Source organism: Musa acuminata, chromosome BXJ2-9 (genome assembly GCF_036884655.1).
Source record: "Musa acuminata AAA Group cultivar baxijiao chromosome BXJ2-9, Cavendish_Baxijiao_AAA, whole genome shotgun sequence".
NCBI classification, from domain to species: Eukaryota; Viridiplantae; Streptophyta; class Magnoliopsida; order Zingiberales; family Musaceae; genus Musa; species Musa acuminata.
The window spans coordinates 49,243,821-49,261,124 of record NC_088346.1 but is presented as its reverse complement, the minus strand read 5'-3'; the positions used below and the strand labels follow the sequence as shown (position 1 = coordinate 49,261,124).

Sequence of the window (17,304 nt, the reverse complement as noted above, 5' to 3'; positions counted from 1 at the left end):
TGATCCTCGACAAGATTTATAGGGTTACTGTTCGATGCATTCAAGCGGTGAAAGAATCAAGTTTGACCCTTCTCTTGGCACCCGCAGCGTTGACCCACGTCTTGGGTCCATGAGGCTGACGTGGAAATCTGCGCTGAGCGGATCCGACGCGTTCTGATCGACGGCACAAATCTTGATGGAAAGATAGATGTGTTGACGTGATTTAAAGGGACGCGGCGGGGGACCCACTACCGGTGCCATCTCGATAGGCTCGCAACCAACGGTCTCAATCGGCCGTAGCGCTCCGAGGCAAGCAAAGTATAATCTTCCCACACACACACACTCTCTCTCGTTCGGCTGATAACTAGAGTTTCCCTCTTCCATTTCTCCACTACCACCACCACCACCACCACAATGCCGTCGTCTCATCATCTCCTCCTGCTCTCCCTGTCTCTCCTCCTCCTCCTCCTCCTCCTCCTCTTCTCCGCTTCCTCTACTCCAGTCTCCCTTCAACTCAGCCGCTTTCCTCTGCCTCCCCATCCCGACCCCCTCCACCGCCTCGCCGCCCTGGCCTCCGCCTCCGCCCTCCGCGCCTCCCTTCTCAAGAACCCCCGCCGCCACGACGCCTCTCCTGCTCCTTATCGCTCCCCACTCTTCCCCCACTCATACGGCGGTTACTCCCTCACGCTCGCTTTGGGCACCCCGCCGCAGCAACTTTCCCTCCTCCTTGACACCGGCAGCCACCTCACCTGGGTCCCCTGCAGCTCCTCCTACCAGTGCCGGAGCTGCTCCTCCCCCTCTGCTGCCCCCATCATCCCCTTCCTCCCCAAGTCTTCATCCTCCACTCGCCTCGTCGGCTGCCACAACCCCCGCTGTCTCTGGATCCATCCCCGGGACCGCCTCTCCCGCTGCCCCTCCTGCAACTCCACCTCCGACGACGGCTGCCCTGCCGTCCCCTGCCCACCTTACGCCATCATCTATGGCTCCGGCTCCACTGCCGGTCTCCTCATGCTGGAGACACTCGCCTTCCCCCACCGTACCGTCCCCGACTTCGCGGTCGGTTGCTCCATCCTTTCCGAACGCCAGCCCGCTGGCGTCGCTGGATTCGGCCGCGGCGCTCCCTCCCTCCCGTCCCAGATGGGGCTCAAGCGCTTCTCCTACTGCCTCATATCCCGGCGCTACGACGACGACGCCGTCGAGAGCGGTTTCCTCGTCCTCGACCCCGCCAAGGACGACACCTCCAGCGGCCTCAGCTTCACGCCCTTCCTCAACAATACCGCCGCCGGCGCGGACGAAGCGTCGCCCTTCTCCGTCTACTACTACGTCGGGCTGCGCGAGATCGCCGTAGGCGGCGAGAAAGTCGGAGTCCCCCGTTCCGCCCTCATCCCCAACTCCCGCGGCAACGGCGGCGCTATCGTCGACTCCGGCACCACGTTCACGTACATGGCACCGCCGGTGTTCAAGCCTCTGGTCGCCGCGTTCGTGAACCGCGTGGCGGGGCGGTACAAACGGTCCGCCGCCGTGGAGGCCCGGACGGGTCTGCGACCCTGCTTCGCTCTGCCGCCGGATTCGGCCGAGGTGGAGCTACCGGAGCTGACCTTCCGCTTCGAGGGCCACGCCGAGATGCGGCTCCCGCCGGAGAACTACTTCGCGTTCACGGGGCCGGATAGGGCGGCAATGTGCCTCACCATCGTCTCCGACAGCGACGGCGGCGCCTCCTCGGATAACGCCGGCGGCCCGGCGATCATCCTGGGCAACTTCCAGCAGCAGGACTACTACATGGCGTACGACCTGGAGAAGGGGCGGTTGGGGCTCCGGCGGCAGTCATGCCTGCGGTCGTGACGAACAAAGCGACATAAATAGGTGCTATTAACCTCCAAAAGGTCGATTAACCAAGAAATAAAACTAGTTTGCCGTTGATTATAACGGACGTACGATTTGTGTACGGTAAAAGCATGAAGATTATGATGACCGTCGTAATTCCCGTGAGATCAGAGTCGTTGGTTATGAATCGCACGGCAGTGATGCCTAATCGTGTCGATTAGGCTCCTTCGAAGGCGTCTCCTTTTTAGCTGCTTTGAAGATGTGCACAGCAATTAATATTCTATCTTGTGAAGGGTAAAAGATAACACGGCCCGAGTCGAGTCACACGAGGATCTCAGTCTCTTTTTGCCCTTTCTTTTAGCTTCTGCTGTAAGCTTGCTAATCACGATTCTTGCAGATTTAATCTTCCTAATTGTAATAATTGCATGATATTTAAAGGATACCTATCAGATAATACCCGATGGAAGAAGACCAACAAAAGGTTCAGAAGAAGAAGAGGAAGATAAAACATGTATGCATATCAACTGATGAACTCAAGACATAGTACATGCGAGAAAGAAAAACTATAATGGGAAGGAAACATATCGGTGGATACAATCTGCTACTAAACGCGAGAGGGCAAAGAGCAAAAGAAAACAATGAATGAATAGTATATCCATGTGGAGGTGAGGGGATCAGAAGAGATCCACATCACACTTTGTCCCCTCGAACTTGCCCGAGCTCCCGGGCACCGGAAGCTTCAAGCTGCAGTCGATCTTTTGCTTGTTGTAATGGATCTTAAAGATCCAAACCTTCAGCCTCAGCCTGGTGTAAAGCTTCACGTCGACGTAGTAGTAGCCTTCCTGCTTCTCTCTGTTGTAGGTCGTGGCGATGGAGTCGCCGAGCAAGAGGTTCGTGCCCTGGAACGCCGGGTACAGCATGGTGGTGTTCTTGTGGCCCTGGTAGAAGGTGGGGAGGACGTCGTAGTCGAACCTCGATCCGTCGTACAGCGCTCGGGCCTCCACGTAGTCGTAGTAGATGCTGATCCGCTTGTTCGGGTTGCGGATGCTCATGTCCATGCTGAGGTTGTACTGCAGACTGTTGTTGTTGCTGGAGAAGGCGAACTGCGTGAGCGAGGCGGTGCCGACGTACACCTTGACTTCGTTGGGGCGGAAGACAAGCCAGACGACGAGAACGACGATGCCGACGATGATGACGATGGAGATGATGAACTTGAAGAGGGTGCAGAGGAGGCAGCAGGGGCCGCAGCTGGAGCGGCTGCCCACGCTGTGGTAGGACTGCGTCGGAGGGACCGGAGGGCCGTAGTAGGCTCCGTTCAGGTGGCCTTGCTTCGAGTTTGACATGGTTGGTGGGGATGGGGGTCAAAGAGAGCAAATCAGATAATAAGAGGGCGCAAAGGGAGACGAGAAGAGGGTGACGCTGCGGTGCATCATGAGGTGGTCGAAGGCGTGGTCTTTATATAGAGAGGTATTATTGTTGGGAGGGGAAGGAAGGAGATGAGAAGGTTCCTGCGAAACCCTGAGGCGAAGGAATCCGAAACGCGTGACAAGGCGAAACAGGCGACGCGTTCGGGGAATTGGTGCGCGTGCGGCGGAGTCAAAAAGTTTGGGATGATCGCGGAGAGAGATTGGTAGCTTGTTTTGGATAGACGCGATGGTAAGTAGGCAGAGGGAGTCCTACTTGGTTAGATATCAACACGGATACATATGGAAGTGCCCACAAATTTAGCTATGTGATGACTCCGCAAAGTCTTCGTGTGTACCCCATGAATGATATGTCTTCTTCGTGGAGTTGGGGAGGGAGTTGCTTTCAGAGGAACCAATTCTGCAGATGAGAGTGGGCGACTTGTGCGGGAGCAAAGCCTAATATAAATTATGCTCTTCGAATTCTATTATGTGTGATTCGAATTAGAGAAAGGAGAGAGAGAGAGAGGTGGGTGAATTTTGATACACATCGACATGTTAACGATATACTGCTACGAAGCCTTCTTCAGAATACGATCGATCGATTGGGTGTGCGAAGGAGTCTCTGCTATGCACGGAACAAAAAGCAGTAGTTATTTACCGGATACGTGTGCGGTCATCTTCGAAGGTCGACATCGCAGAGGCGCGGAGTTCTTTTGGGTTTCAGATTGTCTTCATGTTGACTTCTTATGCGGAGAAATCGACAACATGAATGACATGTATTGCTTGCCAAAGTAGACTTTGACTTCGTGAACTACGGCGCCTCACAGGTGTCGTCGTTGATGGAATATGACATCTTTTGAGACGAAGCTTCTCTCTCTCTCTCTCTCTCTCTCTCTCTCTCTTAGTCCCTACATGTGAACTCACGCTAGAAAGGAGCATCTCCTTGGAAGGGGTTGCGTCCACAACACGCACGTCAGTAAGTCTTATAATATACTTAACATCTTATGTTTTATTGTGGAAGTTTAGAGTTCAAATTATAAGATACTTTTAACATCTCCCTTTGGATTGCATACGGGTGTTTTGTTTTTCAATATTAATCATTTTTTTTTTATGATGAGATGAAAATAGACGAATTAAAATAATTAATCTCAAAATCATCAGCTTGATTTGAATGATAACATTGTGTTCATTTAAATTAATGCGTTATATTAATTTATAGATTAAATTATTATTTAATGCATACTAAGAGTGGAAATATCTCAACCACTTAGTGGGCCCCCAACATTCTTAACCGAGCCCACTTAACTAGACAAGCTGTGTCATGAAATGTTGCCACCTGTTTGAATTATAATCACAGTTTATTTTTGCTTAAATATCATTACGCCACCTGTTTTCATATTATATATATAATCAATATAGACAAATGGAAATACTTTCGAAAAATGGAGATGACGTGGTCAGATGTGGACGTGAGAGAGAAGACGTCAACGTCACCGTCACCGTCACGGCTGATGGCCGTCAAGATTGTAACGGCCTCACCGTCAGACGTCGACGCTGCAGGCGGTGATCTGCTGGAATCGGAACAAGGGCGGGGCGCCGCCGTGGGACTTGGCGGTGTCGACGGTGAGGAAGGCGGGGCAGTTGGCCTGGAGGTGGTAGTGACCGGAGATCCAGGTGCCGACCTTCCACCGGAGGAGGCCGTCGACGCGGACGTAGAGAAGGAGGTAGCCGGCGTTCTCGTCCTGGGAGAGGGCGTCGGCGAGGTAAGGGGCGAGAGGGACGTCGGCGCCGTAGAGGTACGGGGACCAGACGGTGACGTCGTTGTGGCCCTGGTAGCCGGAGGGGAGGGCGGTGGCGGCGGTGACCTGCTGGCTGTTGTAGAGGACGAAGGCGTCGAGGCGGTCGTAGTAGACGCCGATGCGGTCGTTGGGGTTGCGGGAGGAGAGGGTGACCTGGACGACGGAGGTGAGGAGGGGGGCGGCGCCAGGGGTGAGGTTGAACCGGAGGAGGTCGGCGTCCTGGAGGTAGAACCTGGGCTTGGTGGGGCGGAGGACGAGCCAAACGACGAGGACGGCGAGGAAAGCGAGGATGACAAGCACCAGAAAGGTCGCGAACAGGCGGCGGTACAGCTTGTGCCGCTTCTGCTCTCCATGGATGCCGCAGTCCTTCTTCATGGTGGATCCAATGACGATAACGTCGAGGGGATCGGGAGATGGGAATCCGAGAGCGGAGAGAAGCGACAGTGAGTGGAGCGGCGAGAGGGGGGTGTGGTGTCGCTTATAAAGAAGTGGCTTATACTTACTTTGCTGGTAATGATAGGATTCATTGCGCAAAACGCACTGATTAATGGTGACGTGGCGTAACTGTAGAACAGAGGAAGTGACGGAGTGTGCACCGGAGTCAAACCCGATGGTGAGGAGAACATTCACGAAGATGGCAGTTACGCAAATAAGTAATGAGTGGCGGGCGTTAACGGAAGGAGTTGGCGTTAGAATAACGCACCGCCTCCGACAAAAAATAAATACTTGGGCTAATATGGAGCACATTCTTACAAAGCTCGTAGTTGATATTCTTGTTGAAGATTAAGTTTCTCACGATGGTGCATAAAGGAAAAATATATATCTAGAGAGAGAGAGAGAGAGAGAGGCAGGCCAGTGTACATGCCAAGGTGCCTTTCGTCGAATGCATGAGACAGGGCAAAGGCAACATGATAAGAGTGAAAAAGGATGGAATCATTCAGGATGATGAAACTAGGTATTCTGATGAGCAAAAACTGTAAACAACATTTGGTTTATCAGAATAGCATCAGCAGTCGAGAAATCTCACTATATTAACCAACCAAGGAACAACAAAGAATATAACATTAAGCTCTGCAGGCAGTAGAAAGCACTGGGAATATAGATGGTTCTTAGCTGATTAGTGCAAATAATGCAGAGGATAGTTGGTAAATCTAAAGAGGAAAGCATGTTAGGCTCATCCCTCACCAAACCCTAAAGTTCTCAGAGTCACATTAAGTTAAAAGCAGACCTTATATTCTGTATCCTCCTGTGATCTTTGGAGGCGTCCCTTCCATCAAGTATTGCCTTCTTGAATCAGTCAGTTCCACATATGACCATCGTTTTAGTTCAGCTTCTTCATCTGACAGACAATTTCTTACTCTGAACAAGTCTGGTAGAGTTAAAAGTCTCAGTGTTAGAGATTTAGATGAATTTGAATTAAGTTGGTTATAATTAATATATGAGATTAAGCATCGATTCAATCCAAAAGCTTAATTTTCTAGGTTGTGGACCAAAACTAATATATGTAAATCTGACTCTTTCAATCATATCCTATCAATTTATCTATCTTCTTCTCTGTGGCATTGTAAATTCCAATTCCTAGATTTGGTCACATCTTCCACATGGATATGTATTTCTCTGTCCGATAATGCTATCTAAATTGATTGTCAATTCCTTTCTTAGACTCGAAGAAAATAGTGCGACATATTGACAGTTGATTTATCACATTCTAAATTTTTGTTATAGAAAGTTCCCATCCATCTCACCTATGTTCATCAACGATGCCGAGTAACAAATCTATCACGGTCGAAGCAAATACTGGAACCATCAGAAACCCATCTCGACTCTAAATCGGAGACGATTGAACTTTCAACCCACACTAATAGATTCTTTTACAACAATGTGAAACATTCCATAGATGATTTCGTATTAGACACCTTATAATCAATCACCCTATACACTAATTTTTACACATGCTAATCGAGACCAGGATTGCTCAGTTTGACAATGTCAGAAGGACATTGACACTCCCTTGTTCTAAATTGGGCCAAGCAATAACACTGAACCAGTGTGGTCACTTCTGCAAAGTCAAACAAACCAAAGTAACATTGGTTCTATAATCAATGACTATTTAGGTAACAAACAATACTTTCACCTTGGATTGACCTAATTGACATTATCCTAGTCACTTTTGATAAGGTATATTTTAGGTGCAGGTCACATCACAATCAATGCCATGTCACGTCACCGCCAAGTCAGTAAGAGGAGCACCACCACGCATCAAGCCAGAATCCGTACCAAGGCGTTGCTTGGTACGTCCCATCCCGGAAAGCTTGAGATGGTGTCGTTCCGCGCATCTCGAGACGACGACCACACAAAGGTACCATCTCATCCCTCGAGGATCGACCGCCACGCCAAACCCGTGTATGGCCGACCCTCGTACAGTAGTATAAAAACCTCTGGCCGGCATCTGGCCCAGGGGGAGGCAAAAAACAAACAAAAACCTCCACCAATCACTGACTTGATCGTCGAAAGGGCCAAAGTCAATAACCAACCGACGAGGGCCTTCTATGTAGGAAAGCAACTTCCACAGAGCCACAATCATCATCCCAACCAAGAGACGCCAACACTTTACTGCCAACACCCGTCATGAGGGCATGACCGACTTCAGCAACCAGTAAAGCTGACCGAAGACTCCCAACATCGACCTGTGGACCACGTCGTGCTGACTCACCAACCATGGTGCATCAGTTCATCAACAACTTTGACAACTCATGATAAAAAAAAAAGGAGAAAAAAAAAGGTTTGGAAGGAATTGACTGTAGTCCCAAAAATACCAATAGTTTCATAGCAGCCTTGTATATATCAAAGAAACAAGCAAAACCTACAAAACACCAATAATTCCAAAAAAAAATTCATTCTTATATACTTGCATTTCCCCACCACTTCGGTAACATTGCACAGATTGATACAATTCAATCGACAAAAATAACCAAGAGCAAGATATATAAGAGAAAACTACAATAAAAGTATATCATTTCATTCAAGAAGTAATATCCACACTAAAGAACAGAGACCTCTATGCTTATCTATGTTATGCATTCTAGCAGACATATAAAGTAGAGGAATAAGTAATGGAAAGATTACCAATCAAAAGAACAGAGACTTCAGACCATCCACGCATGCTTATTTATGATATGCATTCTAGAATCGTTCAAAGACATATAAAGCAGAGGAAGAAGCAAAGCCAAGATTACCAATCAAGCTCACCATCCTATGTTGACCTGACATTGCTTTGTTGGCCCAGCCATCGATCCAGAGGTGACCGTCTCGTTGATGAGCGATATACTGATGCCCTCGCAGTACACTTTCATGACGCTGCTGCTCGTACTCCACGCGCTCGTCTTAAACCAAACCCACGCCTCCACCATCACGTCGAACCGGACGGCGCCGCTGGTCGCACGATCGCGTGACATCCCCCTCGCCACGTCAAGACCCACAGACTCCTGCCGCGTTGCCAGCGTTGCCTGCAATGTGGTGGAGGTTCTTCCCTCCTGATAGAAAGGGGAAAGTGCTGTCTCCGCGAGGATGACGCCGTCGTATGCCACGGCAGCGGCGACGTGGAAGTAGTTGACGCCCATCTTCTTATTAGGGTTGGAGACGTTGAGGGCGACATTGAAGGAGGAGGAGAGCTGCGGGGAGGGCCCGGAGGGGGAGGAGAGGTTGAAGGCGGAGACGGTGGCGGAGGAGACGATGAAGACGGGGGCGCTGGGGCGGAGGAAGAGCCAGAGGAAGAAGGAGATGAAGCCGACGAGGAGGAAGGCGACGGCAGCGGCGATGAGGATGCGGTAGAGGAGAAGGTTGTGGTTGGCGGAGAAGGCGGCGCCAGTGCGCGGGTCGGCGTAGTAGTGGTCGGGCCGCGGCGTGGCGTAGGTGTACGCGGTAGCGGACGGGAGAGGCGCTGTAATTCCCGCCGCCGGGTACCCGATGACGACAGGTTCGCCGGTGGGCTTGGAGTGGGTCGCCATTGAGAGAGAGAGAGGGGTTGGGGAGGGGCTTACGGTTAAGACGGAGGGAATGAACAGAATAGACGGCGGATATGGGCCAAAAAAATGGACGGCTGGGATGGCCCCATCGAGACGAAAAGTGGGAAAGATGATGACATGATGACGTGCTATCGGCTATAAAAAAAACTCGGTGAGATGGACGAGAAACATCCCATCGGTCGCTTTTTGTCTTTAGCTGATTGGCTGCCGTTCGATGCGGTGAAATGAACCTAACATCGTTGCCAACGAGAAATGAATCTCCCGTCTCGTTCATCCGAATCATTCAATCCGTTCAGCGTTTTATCCACCTCGTCTTTCCTCAATAAACCGAATATGCATATCTAATTATGAGTGAACCGAGAGAACAAACAATTTTACATCAATATCAATTGATTCAAACAGGATTATTTAAAGCATATCCAAGATAAAAACGTTAAGCTCTCAAGATTAAAATATCAAAGAGATTTCTTAACATTAAATCTCTCCGTACATCTATATTTGATCTAACTGAAAGTATACATCTATATTTGATCTAACTGAAAGTATATTTTTTATCATTTATTTCTTTTTATCATTTATTTCCTAAAAACATGCTTCGGGATTTTTATGAAAGAGGTCTAAAGTACGACGTTTAATTCATCTCATGCGAGTGCATTAGGATCTCCTCACCTCTACCAAGAAACAACTTCTTTTGGGTCATGGGACAACATGAAATGGAATGTGGCTAAACGTTCATGCTGACTTGATGTGGAGTGTTTCATACACATCGGAAGAAAAGTAAAGAACCTCGTTACAAAACATTACAGCAATTGTCATTACACGCATCCATGGTTTCTTGCTACCCAAAAGAAAAAACAAAGTCTTATTTTGTTCACATTTCACGCTATATACACCATTTTTTTCTAAAACAAAGAATCTTGAAGAAAAAAATTGTGGAAAAAGGGGTAAGCACTGCAAGATATCGATTCCTTCTTGACACAAATGCAGGAAAAACTACCCAGAAGAAGGATGGAATCCTCATGTCGTCTCACTCATCAACCCCTTGAAGCTCTTGGCTAACCAAATTGCAGTTTCTCGTGGGGAAACCTTATCCTTCCCAAAAGGTTTTAGGACCACCGCAAGTTCTTCCAGCCTATTGTGCTGCAGAAGATCCGCCGAGAGCTCTAACAACCCTTCGAGTGCTTCTGCCCTCTGTCTGAAGGAGTTCACATCCAATGTTTCTTTAACTGGAGTTTCCTCCTCCTTTGACCTGAGGACGTGTTCCGATGAAGCTGATCTAACCTCCGTAGTATTATAACTTGATTTTGCCGTCTCTGGGCTACTTGGCTTCTCCTTGATACTGCTTTCTGAAGCATTCATCTTAGGTTTCACGGTTTCAATGAATCCGGCAGGCTTCAAATTATTTGGCATCTTTCTCATATCAACCTCATCCTGCACCACGTTCAATAACTTTCCCACATCGATGTTCTGAACGCTCTTCTCCTTGTTCTCTAAGATAGGCTGGTCACCACCAACACGAAAGCTGCTGTGCCTTATGACATGTATGACATCATCAAAAACCGGGGTTAGATGAGGTGCTGCTGGTTTTTCCGACATCTGATTCGTAGCTGGTATATTTTCCATAGGTGAGTTCTTAGGTGTTGCTGAAACAAAAGGCCCGATATCTGCTATGGAAGATAGGAGCTCCCTGACAGTAAACCTGTCGACACCAGTTTGTGTGACCATTTGACTCTGATCGGGCTTATTCAAAGAAAGATCATCCTTGTAAACAACATCTTGATCAGAGATTGAAGAGGTTGGCTCTTGGAGTGAACTCAAACTCATCATTTCATTACTTGAAGTGCTGTTCTGCAAGTCCACTGCACTAATCCCCGAATTCAGAATAGGTCCGCTGTCATGCTCATGACCCTCTGCTGTTGAATCATCGAGGCTTGGATATGTACCTGATGATAACAAAGGCATTGGTGGATTAGATTCAGAAATTTCAGGGAGCACTATTTTCTCAGCAGAATCAGCTGTAGTGTTTGAGGATAACAACATGTTCTGCTCCTTGAGAACTGGTTTTGGAGAATCTTGAGTTGAAACAGGTGGAGCATTCGAATCACCCGTTTCAATCTGCATCTCTCTTGAAGGATCTAGAGGAACATCCTCTGATTGACTGTTGACTTTAATCGGGTGACAACATTTTTTGTTTACATCACTATCAGGCTCCTGAGTTAGGTTGGCTGAAACACATTTGATCTCATTTTCAACTGGACAATGAACAACTCCAGCAGATTTCTTGGAAGGTACAGTAGGCTTTCTAGAGATGCTGGGCGGTGGGGTCCTTTGCCTTGTCTTGGGAGAAATATTATCTTCTGCAATATATTTGACACGATCTGGTGGCGAAACACCATCATACCTGATTTTAGTCTTCGAAGAAGGCTCGGATACTGGTAACTGAAACATATAACAAATTAATCATAGATTGAAATTATAAAGAAATACCTCGAAGTTTCACAAGCTTCACTTACCAGTTGCTTAAATCTGTGTGATGCTTGGACATGCTTTTCAGAATCACCATTAGTCTTGGGAGGCTCATCAGGTTGCCCTTCTGCACTAGACTTTGAAGTTGAACAGGCGCAAATAGGCTTGGACATCCCCTGTGATGGATCTATGCCAGAGTTATGGTTGGAAGCACGTTTTGCAGGGTCCCTATTAGTTTGGATTGGTTCATGAGCCTGGCCTTCTGAATTAGGCTTCGATGTCGAAGTGGTGCTAACAGGCTTAGACAATTTAGGTGTCGGTTCTGGGTTAGTCTTGTGATTGGAACCACTAGCAACTCTTACACGGGTTGCTCTCATAGGAGAACTTTCTCTTGCTTTTCCCTCCTCTTTTAGAACCATGAGAATGTTATTTACAGTTTTTGACTGCTTCGACTCGAGTTTTGGCTGCTGATCAACATGTATGAACTTTGATGAACTTTTTCTCTCTATAGCAGCTTTGGAGACCTCATTACCATGTATGGCATCCACTGGTGGCGTATATGCGTTGGGAGCTAAAACATCAGTTAAAGCGCTGTCTGCTCCAGTTGTCTTTTGCTGGCAATCAGCTGTTGGACCAGAAATGTTATGGTCACCTGACCGTAAACTATCTTTGTCACTGCTGGAAACACTGCTGCTTTGGCTTTCAGACATGTTCTTCCGACTTCCGTGTGAAGTGGAGATGGGCATCTCTGGTGACTGGTTTACACTCGAAGGATCCGGGCATGGACGGTGTTCAATGACATATGGTTGCAAATAAGGGTGTTGTAGAATTTCAGATGCCTGATTGGGTTAAATCATAGAATTTTTAGATTATGTTATGAATAGATGCTTATCATCAAGGGCATGCACACACAAACAGATAATTTGCTACAAATGGAGAGGACAATTTAAAGGGCTTACACTTGGCCGATTTTCTGGATTCTTCCTCAGCATGCTTTTGATGATTGCTTTCCTGCATGAACTGTGTATTAATAAGTCCATTCTTAGCAAACAGCAAACAAGTATTCAGTGAAGAATATATTCCCATGTTTGTCCAAATATAACTTCTCAGGAAGTATCATATATGGTAAAAGGAGTTCAGAAACATTTGTTTTCGGGAATGAGCATCACTGGAAATAAGATTGTTCCATGGTCTGAAAATTTGTTCTAGATCGTGTCATACTCGAGCAGTAACAACTAGAAGAACTTATAATGCAGGCTCTGTTGAAATTAATTGCAATTTTATATTTAAATGCACATGTGTGATGATTCACAATGTCAGCAGAAAACTAAAATATAAACGGCTTAACAATTAATAAGTCCAAATGATTTAATTATCATTTGATGATAGTGATACTCACAATGAAGAAGAATAACAAGCCGGGAGTGGACCAATAGAGGACCTGTTAATCTTGCTTATCAATCCAGCCATATCCTGAAATTTATTTGACACATCAACCAAAGAAAAGTGGAAGTGATTCTTGCAACCAATGTTGAAACAACATAATGACTATGAAGAATAGCAAGAAAGCCAGAAAAGTTTGAACACACCAACATGTCAAAACAAGAAATTACTTCAGCTCCACACTTGAACTGTCTGTGCACATTGGTAAACGAATAAGAAAAGGTATTTAAATTTGACGATTGGAGGAACAGACACTCGCAGATGTGGTCATGGCTTAGTAGTCAAATTTTAGATTTACATTTTCATCTGAGAATTTGAAGGTTGAGAACTTGTGATTAAGCATTTTAGGTAAGTGACTCAGGCTTATTAACTAACCATCGGGTCAAATCGTGACATTTACCTCAATGCACCTGTGCCTAGTTATCTTAAAATCCAAGAGCCTTAGAATTTTGGGTGAAGTCGAACTCTAGAACAGAGATCACACAGTACCAGTGAACTTTCCTAAATTTAAATGGATGGAAACAGAGACAAATTACTGTATCTTTTAATCAGTTTCAAATTTAAATTAAGAATTATTGAGCACAAACTTCATAAATTTACAAAAACATAGCAATAAGGGGATGGTTAAACTTCAGGAAGAACATGTGTAGTGAGTATTATGAAATAAATAGCTTTGGTAAATGGGCTAAACTTCCAATAAGAGATTGCAGCAGAAAGAATGTCAGAGCAAGACATTGGCTGGTCAGCAATAGACCAATAAGATAAACATTCATCAACCATTTCTAGGACTCGGGAACAGATCAATTAAAAAAGTCAGCATTCAAGGAAAAAGGTCTTTGACCAGCAAAGATGATACCACAAAAGGCATTACACTGATACATAAAAGGGACAAATTGCTATCTGGTGCTTATTTCTTTTACTGTGCTTTTGCATCAATATTCAAATAAAACAATTAATTAAATATGCAAGAGGCTTACAAAAGCTTTAAATGCTGGTCGATGAGCAGCCATCTCATACACACAGCAACCTAACCAACCAATTTAAAATTAGTCAGGATCTAGGCATTACTTCATCAAAGTCATTTAATCAACCTGACAAATTCATGAAGTAATCATACCTAAAGACCAGATATCTGACTTGAAACCATAAGGAATATCAGCAAGGAGCTCTGGACACATGTAATTGGGAGTTCCAACAACCTACAGAAGGAGGATCTGCTCATCAAAATTCCAGTAAAATGACAAGCATATACAGCCCAAATTACTGCAAAATTCTTGAAAGGTGGAAGTATCTAGAGAACCATTGTACATCTGATTTCAAGGCTAAGTTAACACAGAATTAGCAGACAATTCGGCAGATGTTAATTTTGACATACAAATTTTACTATAACTTCTCCAAGTTGGAAAAGGAACATTCATGCAAAGTTCATACATCTGAAGAGCTACTTGAAGACCAACATTTCCTCCTTGTTCAGCTCGAAAGAGCCAGGAAGTCAATCAGGTACACATAAGATTTTGAACGGCTAAGAGAAATAAGGGAATCTTAGACTCATTCAATTACCATTATTATCTTATGATGTTTCTTACACCAGAATTTGCCTAACAAAGATGACACTATTTTAAAGAAGAATATGAACTTACTTCCGATTAGAAGTTACTACACTTTGTAATGTTAGTAGCTCCTGTAACGTTCAGTTGCACATGATACAACACAGCCCCGTATTCCCTAAGATAATGCTCAGCGGTATAGCTCTTTTGGGACAAAAAATTACATCTGCGTGGTGTGGTGTAACAAAAGTTTTCAAGCAGGTGTTGCCTCTTGGTAACACAATTTACAGTTCAGAGAATAATTAAAATGAATAAACAAAAAACTGACAGTAAATCTGAGATGGCAGTAAACCAGTAATACTCCTCGTAAAATGAACTTCACATATAATGGGTTTCCTCATACAGAAGCATGGGAGTCAAGGACCAAAAGAAGTTATGGCAATATAGCCACCCATCATAAAGAAGGTCCCACAAATGGCAAATACAAGATGTGAAAGGCTGAAAGCACATTTGCTAGGCCTTTTCTTAAGGAGAACATGGAATACTGAATAAAACATTTGAAAATGGTGACCAAATAAATACAAAGTTACTTAAAGAGCCCTGTACATGAAGGGATTTGATCCTTCTGGGACAATGAAATGATGATTTGAACTAGTCCTAAAGATTAATTATAACATAAAGATAATATTAGTGTCCTCACACCACGCATTGTTACTAATATTAAAAACTGCAATCATAGAGGAGTAACTACATTAAATACATAGATTTAAATTCTTAAAAAACACTCATAATCATAAGAAGAACAATCCTTAAACACACTTTTCCCAAACATATCCAGAAGAAATCATAGATTTGTGTACTCAAAACAAAAGAAAAAGGTCAAGGATCTGTAGCACAAACCGAAGAAGCCAGATCATCTGCTTTCAAAGTTTTAGCAAGCCCAAAATCCCCTGCGCATGAAACACAGCAAGCGAAAACTTCAGATATGCAACAAGAGGAAGGCTAATCTAACTTCATGGTTAGACATCAAAGTCACTAACCAAGGCGAACTTCTTGATCCTTGGTGAGAAATATATTCGAGCACTGCAACAAAGGTGCAGAAAAGACAATGGAAGAAATCAGACAATAGCATATGCTACAAAAAGCCAGCTGCTGCCAAACTTGTCACCAACCTTGAGGTCTCGATGCAAAACAAAGTTGGAATGCAAGTATTCTACAGCTAATAGCAGTTGGACAAACCATTTCAGCAATTTCTGGTAGAAAGAAACATATCATAATGCCACCGTTATATAAAATCCCTACGGTGGTAGACCAAAAAATCAGAAGAAAACAATATTACCTCCTCCGGAAAATATGTTCCGTTTGATCTTTTCATCAACTCAGCCCTTTCAGACGCAATAGATTAAAGGCTAAAGAAGTCCAGAACGTTGACATGGAAGAAAAACTATAAAAGAACAAACATAGCAGTCTAGCACTTACATGTCTCCTCCCTCACAGTATCCAGTGACAATACAAACATAGCAGCCCTGCATCCAGAGGCAACGTTGAGACATATGATGTGACAACAGAGATTATACGTATACGCTCAGTCTACTTGTTCCAGACCTTCTCCACCCAGGCTTCCTTGAACTCGACGACATAAGGGTGGTGGAGCCGTGCGATAAGAGCCATCTGTGGAAACCAAACTTTGACATAATTAGAGAGCTTGGCATTAGTGATCCTAAAAGCAGGAAAGAACAAGTATTCATTCTTTGGCAGACCTCCTGATGAGCAGATCGCCGGCACCGCTCAGTCTGCCTCGCGAGCCGGATTTTCTTTAGAACATACCTGAAATCCGAAAGACACCGAACAATCGATCAAAGAAGGCTCCAGAAAGGGGTCACTGAGTTTATCAGACTTACTTCTTCTTCTCTTGCTTATGGTTCACAAGAATCGCAGCACCGAAGGCTCCCCGGCCGATCTGTTCCATTATCTCATACTTATCCATTCTCGACTCCGTGAGTCCGATCCACAAAGCGGAACGACGAAAAGATTAACAGATCCTTCACGAGCTTCAAGTAGAACCGCTTCGGCGAGCCGAATCCTTTTTGTCCTCGAAGATAAAGCGTCGCTACTGTCTCTCAATCCCAACTCGAAATGCCTTGCTCCATGGATCAATCAGTCAGATCCCCTCCAGCTCCTCGGATCACATCGAATCAAAGAACAACAGCTTCCATTTCAGGGCACTGAGATCCAGAACTGGCACTGTAAGAAAACAAAGCCCAAAGAAATCAATCTTGACTTCCGAGTGCGATTGGAACTCACCATACGAAATCGATCGAAGCGCCGATCTCAATCATCACCTTCTAACACGCAATGCTTATCGGCAGTCGGATCTCCCGATCTCTCGCCGTAACAAGCTCCCCGGAGCCGGAACCTGGCCTCGGGGAACGATCCAATCGCCTCTCCGGATACGGATGTAGATCGAGGACGGCAATGCAGCCGGGGATTCGGCACCTCGCGCGTCGGAACGAGGGTTGTTGGTCGCTTTGGGTTCTTCTGTTTCTCCTCTTTATTTCTCTTTCCTCTTTTACTCACACTCGGTCACTCTCGCCGTGGCACTAATTTTAAATTGCCGCAAGGAATAATTTATAGGAGGGGCGAGTGGGTGAAGCGACGGGGAGGGAAGGAGAGCAGTAGCTAACCATAGGGTTGGGGTGGGTCTTTTGGTGGGTTGAGTTAAAACGAAGGGAGCGACATGTAATGCCGTGAGACAGGGAGATGTCAGACCGCAGCGCGGAGCCCTCCGCTGCTGTGATTGCCATTAATGTGGCCT

At 45.8% G+C, this 17,304-nt stretch overlaps 5 protein-coding genes across 8 annotated transcripts; 1 reads left to right on the top strand and 4 right to left on the bottom strand.

The window, feature by feature from the left end:
• Positions 1-392: 392 nt before the first annotated feature.
• Positions 393-1,968, top strand: LOC135623830 (probable aspartyl protease At4g16563). Its single transcript, XM_065127218.1, has one exon. It carries the CDS (start codon positions 394-396, stop codon positions 1,819-1,821), a length of 1,428 nt encoding a protein of 475 aa, XP_064983290.1. The 5' UTR covers position 393; the 3' UTR covers positions 1,822-1,968.
• A 333-nt stretch (positions 1,969-2,301) lies between these two features.
• On the bottom strand, positions 2,302-3,221 carry LOC135623831 (NDR1/HIN1-like protein 10). The gene has a single exon (XM_065127219.1). The coding sequence runs from the start codon at positions 3,144-3,146 to the stop codon at positions 2,478-2,480; it is 669 nt and encodes a 222-aa protein (XP_064983291.1). The 5' UTR covers positions 3,147-3,221; the 3' UTR covers positions 2,302-2,477.
• Positions 3,222-4,528: 1,307 nt separating this feature from the next.
• On the bottom strand, positions 4,529-5,475 carry LOC103999382 (NDR1/HIN1-like protein 1). Its single transcript, XM_009421142.3, has one exon. The coding sequence runs from the start codon at positions 5,381-5,383 to the stop codon at positions 4,751-4,753; it is 633 nt and encodes a 210-aa protein (XP_009419417.2). The 5' UTR covers positions 5,384-5,475; the 3' UTR covers positions 4,529-4,750.
• Positions 5,476-8,253: 2,778 nt separating this feature from the next.
• On the bottom strand, positions 8,254-9,015 carry LOC135622116 (NDR1/HIN1-like protein 2). The gene has a single exon (XM_065123757.1). The coding sequence runs from the start codon at positions 9,013-9,015 to the stop codon at positions 8,254-8,256; it is 762 nt and encodes a 253-aa protein (XP_064979829.1).
• Positions 9,016-9,802: 787 nt separating this feature from the next.
• LOC135581112 (serine/threonine-protein kinase Nek5-like) lies at positions 9,803-17,097 on the bottom strand. Of its 4 annotated transcripts, none has more exons than XM_065127215.1 (15): positions 16,794-17,097; positions 16,391-16,714; positions 16,250-16,316; positions 16,095-16,160; positions 15,969-16,015; positions 15,829-15,874; positions 15,662-15,742; positions 15,530-15,572; positions 15,390-15,439; positions 14,060-14,141; positions 13,920-13,969; positions 12,899-12,972; positions 12,459-12,519; positions 11,547-12,338; positions 9,803-11,472 (listed from the first exon to the last, which is right to left on the bottom strand). In XM_065127215.1, exons 2-15 carry the CDS (start codon positions 16,474-16,476, stop codon positions 10,051-10,053), a joined length of 2,967 nt encoding a protein of 988 aa, XP_064983287.1. In that variant the 5' UTR covers positions 16,477-16,714; positions 16,794-17,097; the 3' UTR covers positions 9,803-10,050. The 4 variants fall into 4 exon arrangements, with proteins under 4 accessions (XP_064983287.1, XP_064983288.1, XP_009419415.2 ...); XM_065127216.1 differs by having other exon boundaries at positions 16,391-16,733; positions 16,832-17,097; XM_009421140.3 differs by having other exon boundaries at positions 12,459-12,510; positions 16,794-17,096.
• Between the last annotated feature and the right edge of the window lie 207 nt (positions 17,098-17,304).

Bases quoted from the DNA above. Each gene is read 5' to 3' on its own strand.
- LOC103999382 (XM_009421142.3), bottom strand. From the start codon at position 5,383: ATGAAGAAGGACTGCGGCATCCATGGAGAGCAGAAGCGGCACAAGCTG.
- LOC135623830 (XM_065127218.1), top strand. From the start codon at position 394: ATGCCGTCGTCTCATCATCTCCTCCTGCTCTCCCTGTCTCTCCTCCTC.
- LOC135622116 (XM_065123757.1), bottom strand. From the start codon at position 9,015: ATGGCGACCCACTCCAAGCCCACCGGCGAACCTGTCGTCATCGGGTAC.
- LOC135581112 (XM_065127215.1), bottom strand. From the start codon at position 16,476: ATGGATAAGTATGAGATAATGGAACAGATCGGCCGGGGAGCCTTCGGT. The intron at 16,317-16,390 runs GTAAGTCTGATA...TTCGGATTTCAG, and splicing joins CATAAGCAAGAGAAGAAGAA to GTATGTTCTAAAGAAAATCC. The intron at 15,440-15,529 runs GTTAGTGACTTT...TTTCATGCGCAG, and splicing joins GGATCAAGAAGTTCGCCTTG to GGGATTTTGGGCTTGCTAAA.
- LOC135623831 (XM_065127219.1), bottom strand. From the start codon at position 3,146: ATGTCAAACTCGAAGCAAGGCCACCTGAACGGAGCCTACTACGGCCCT.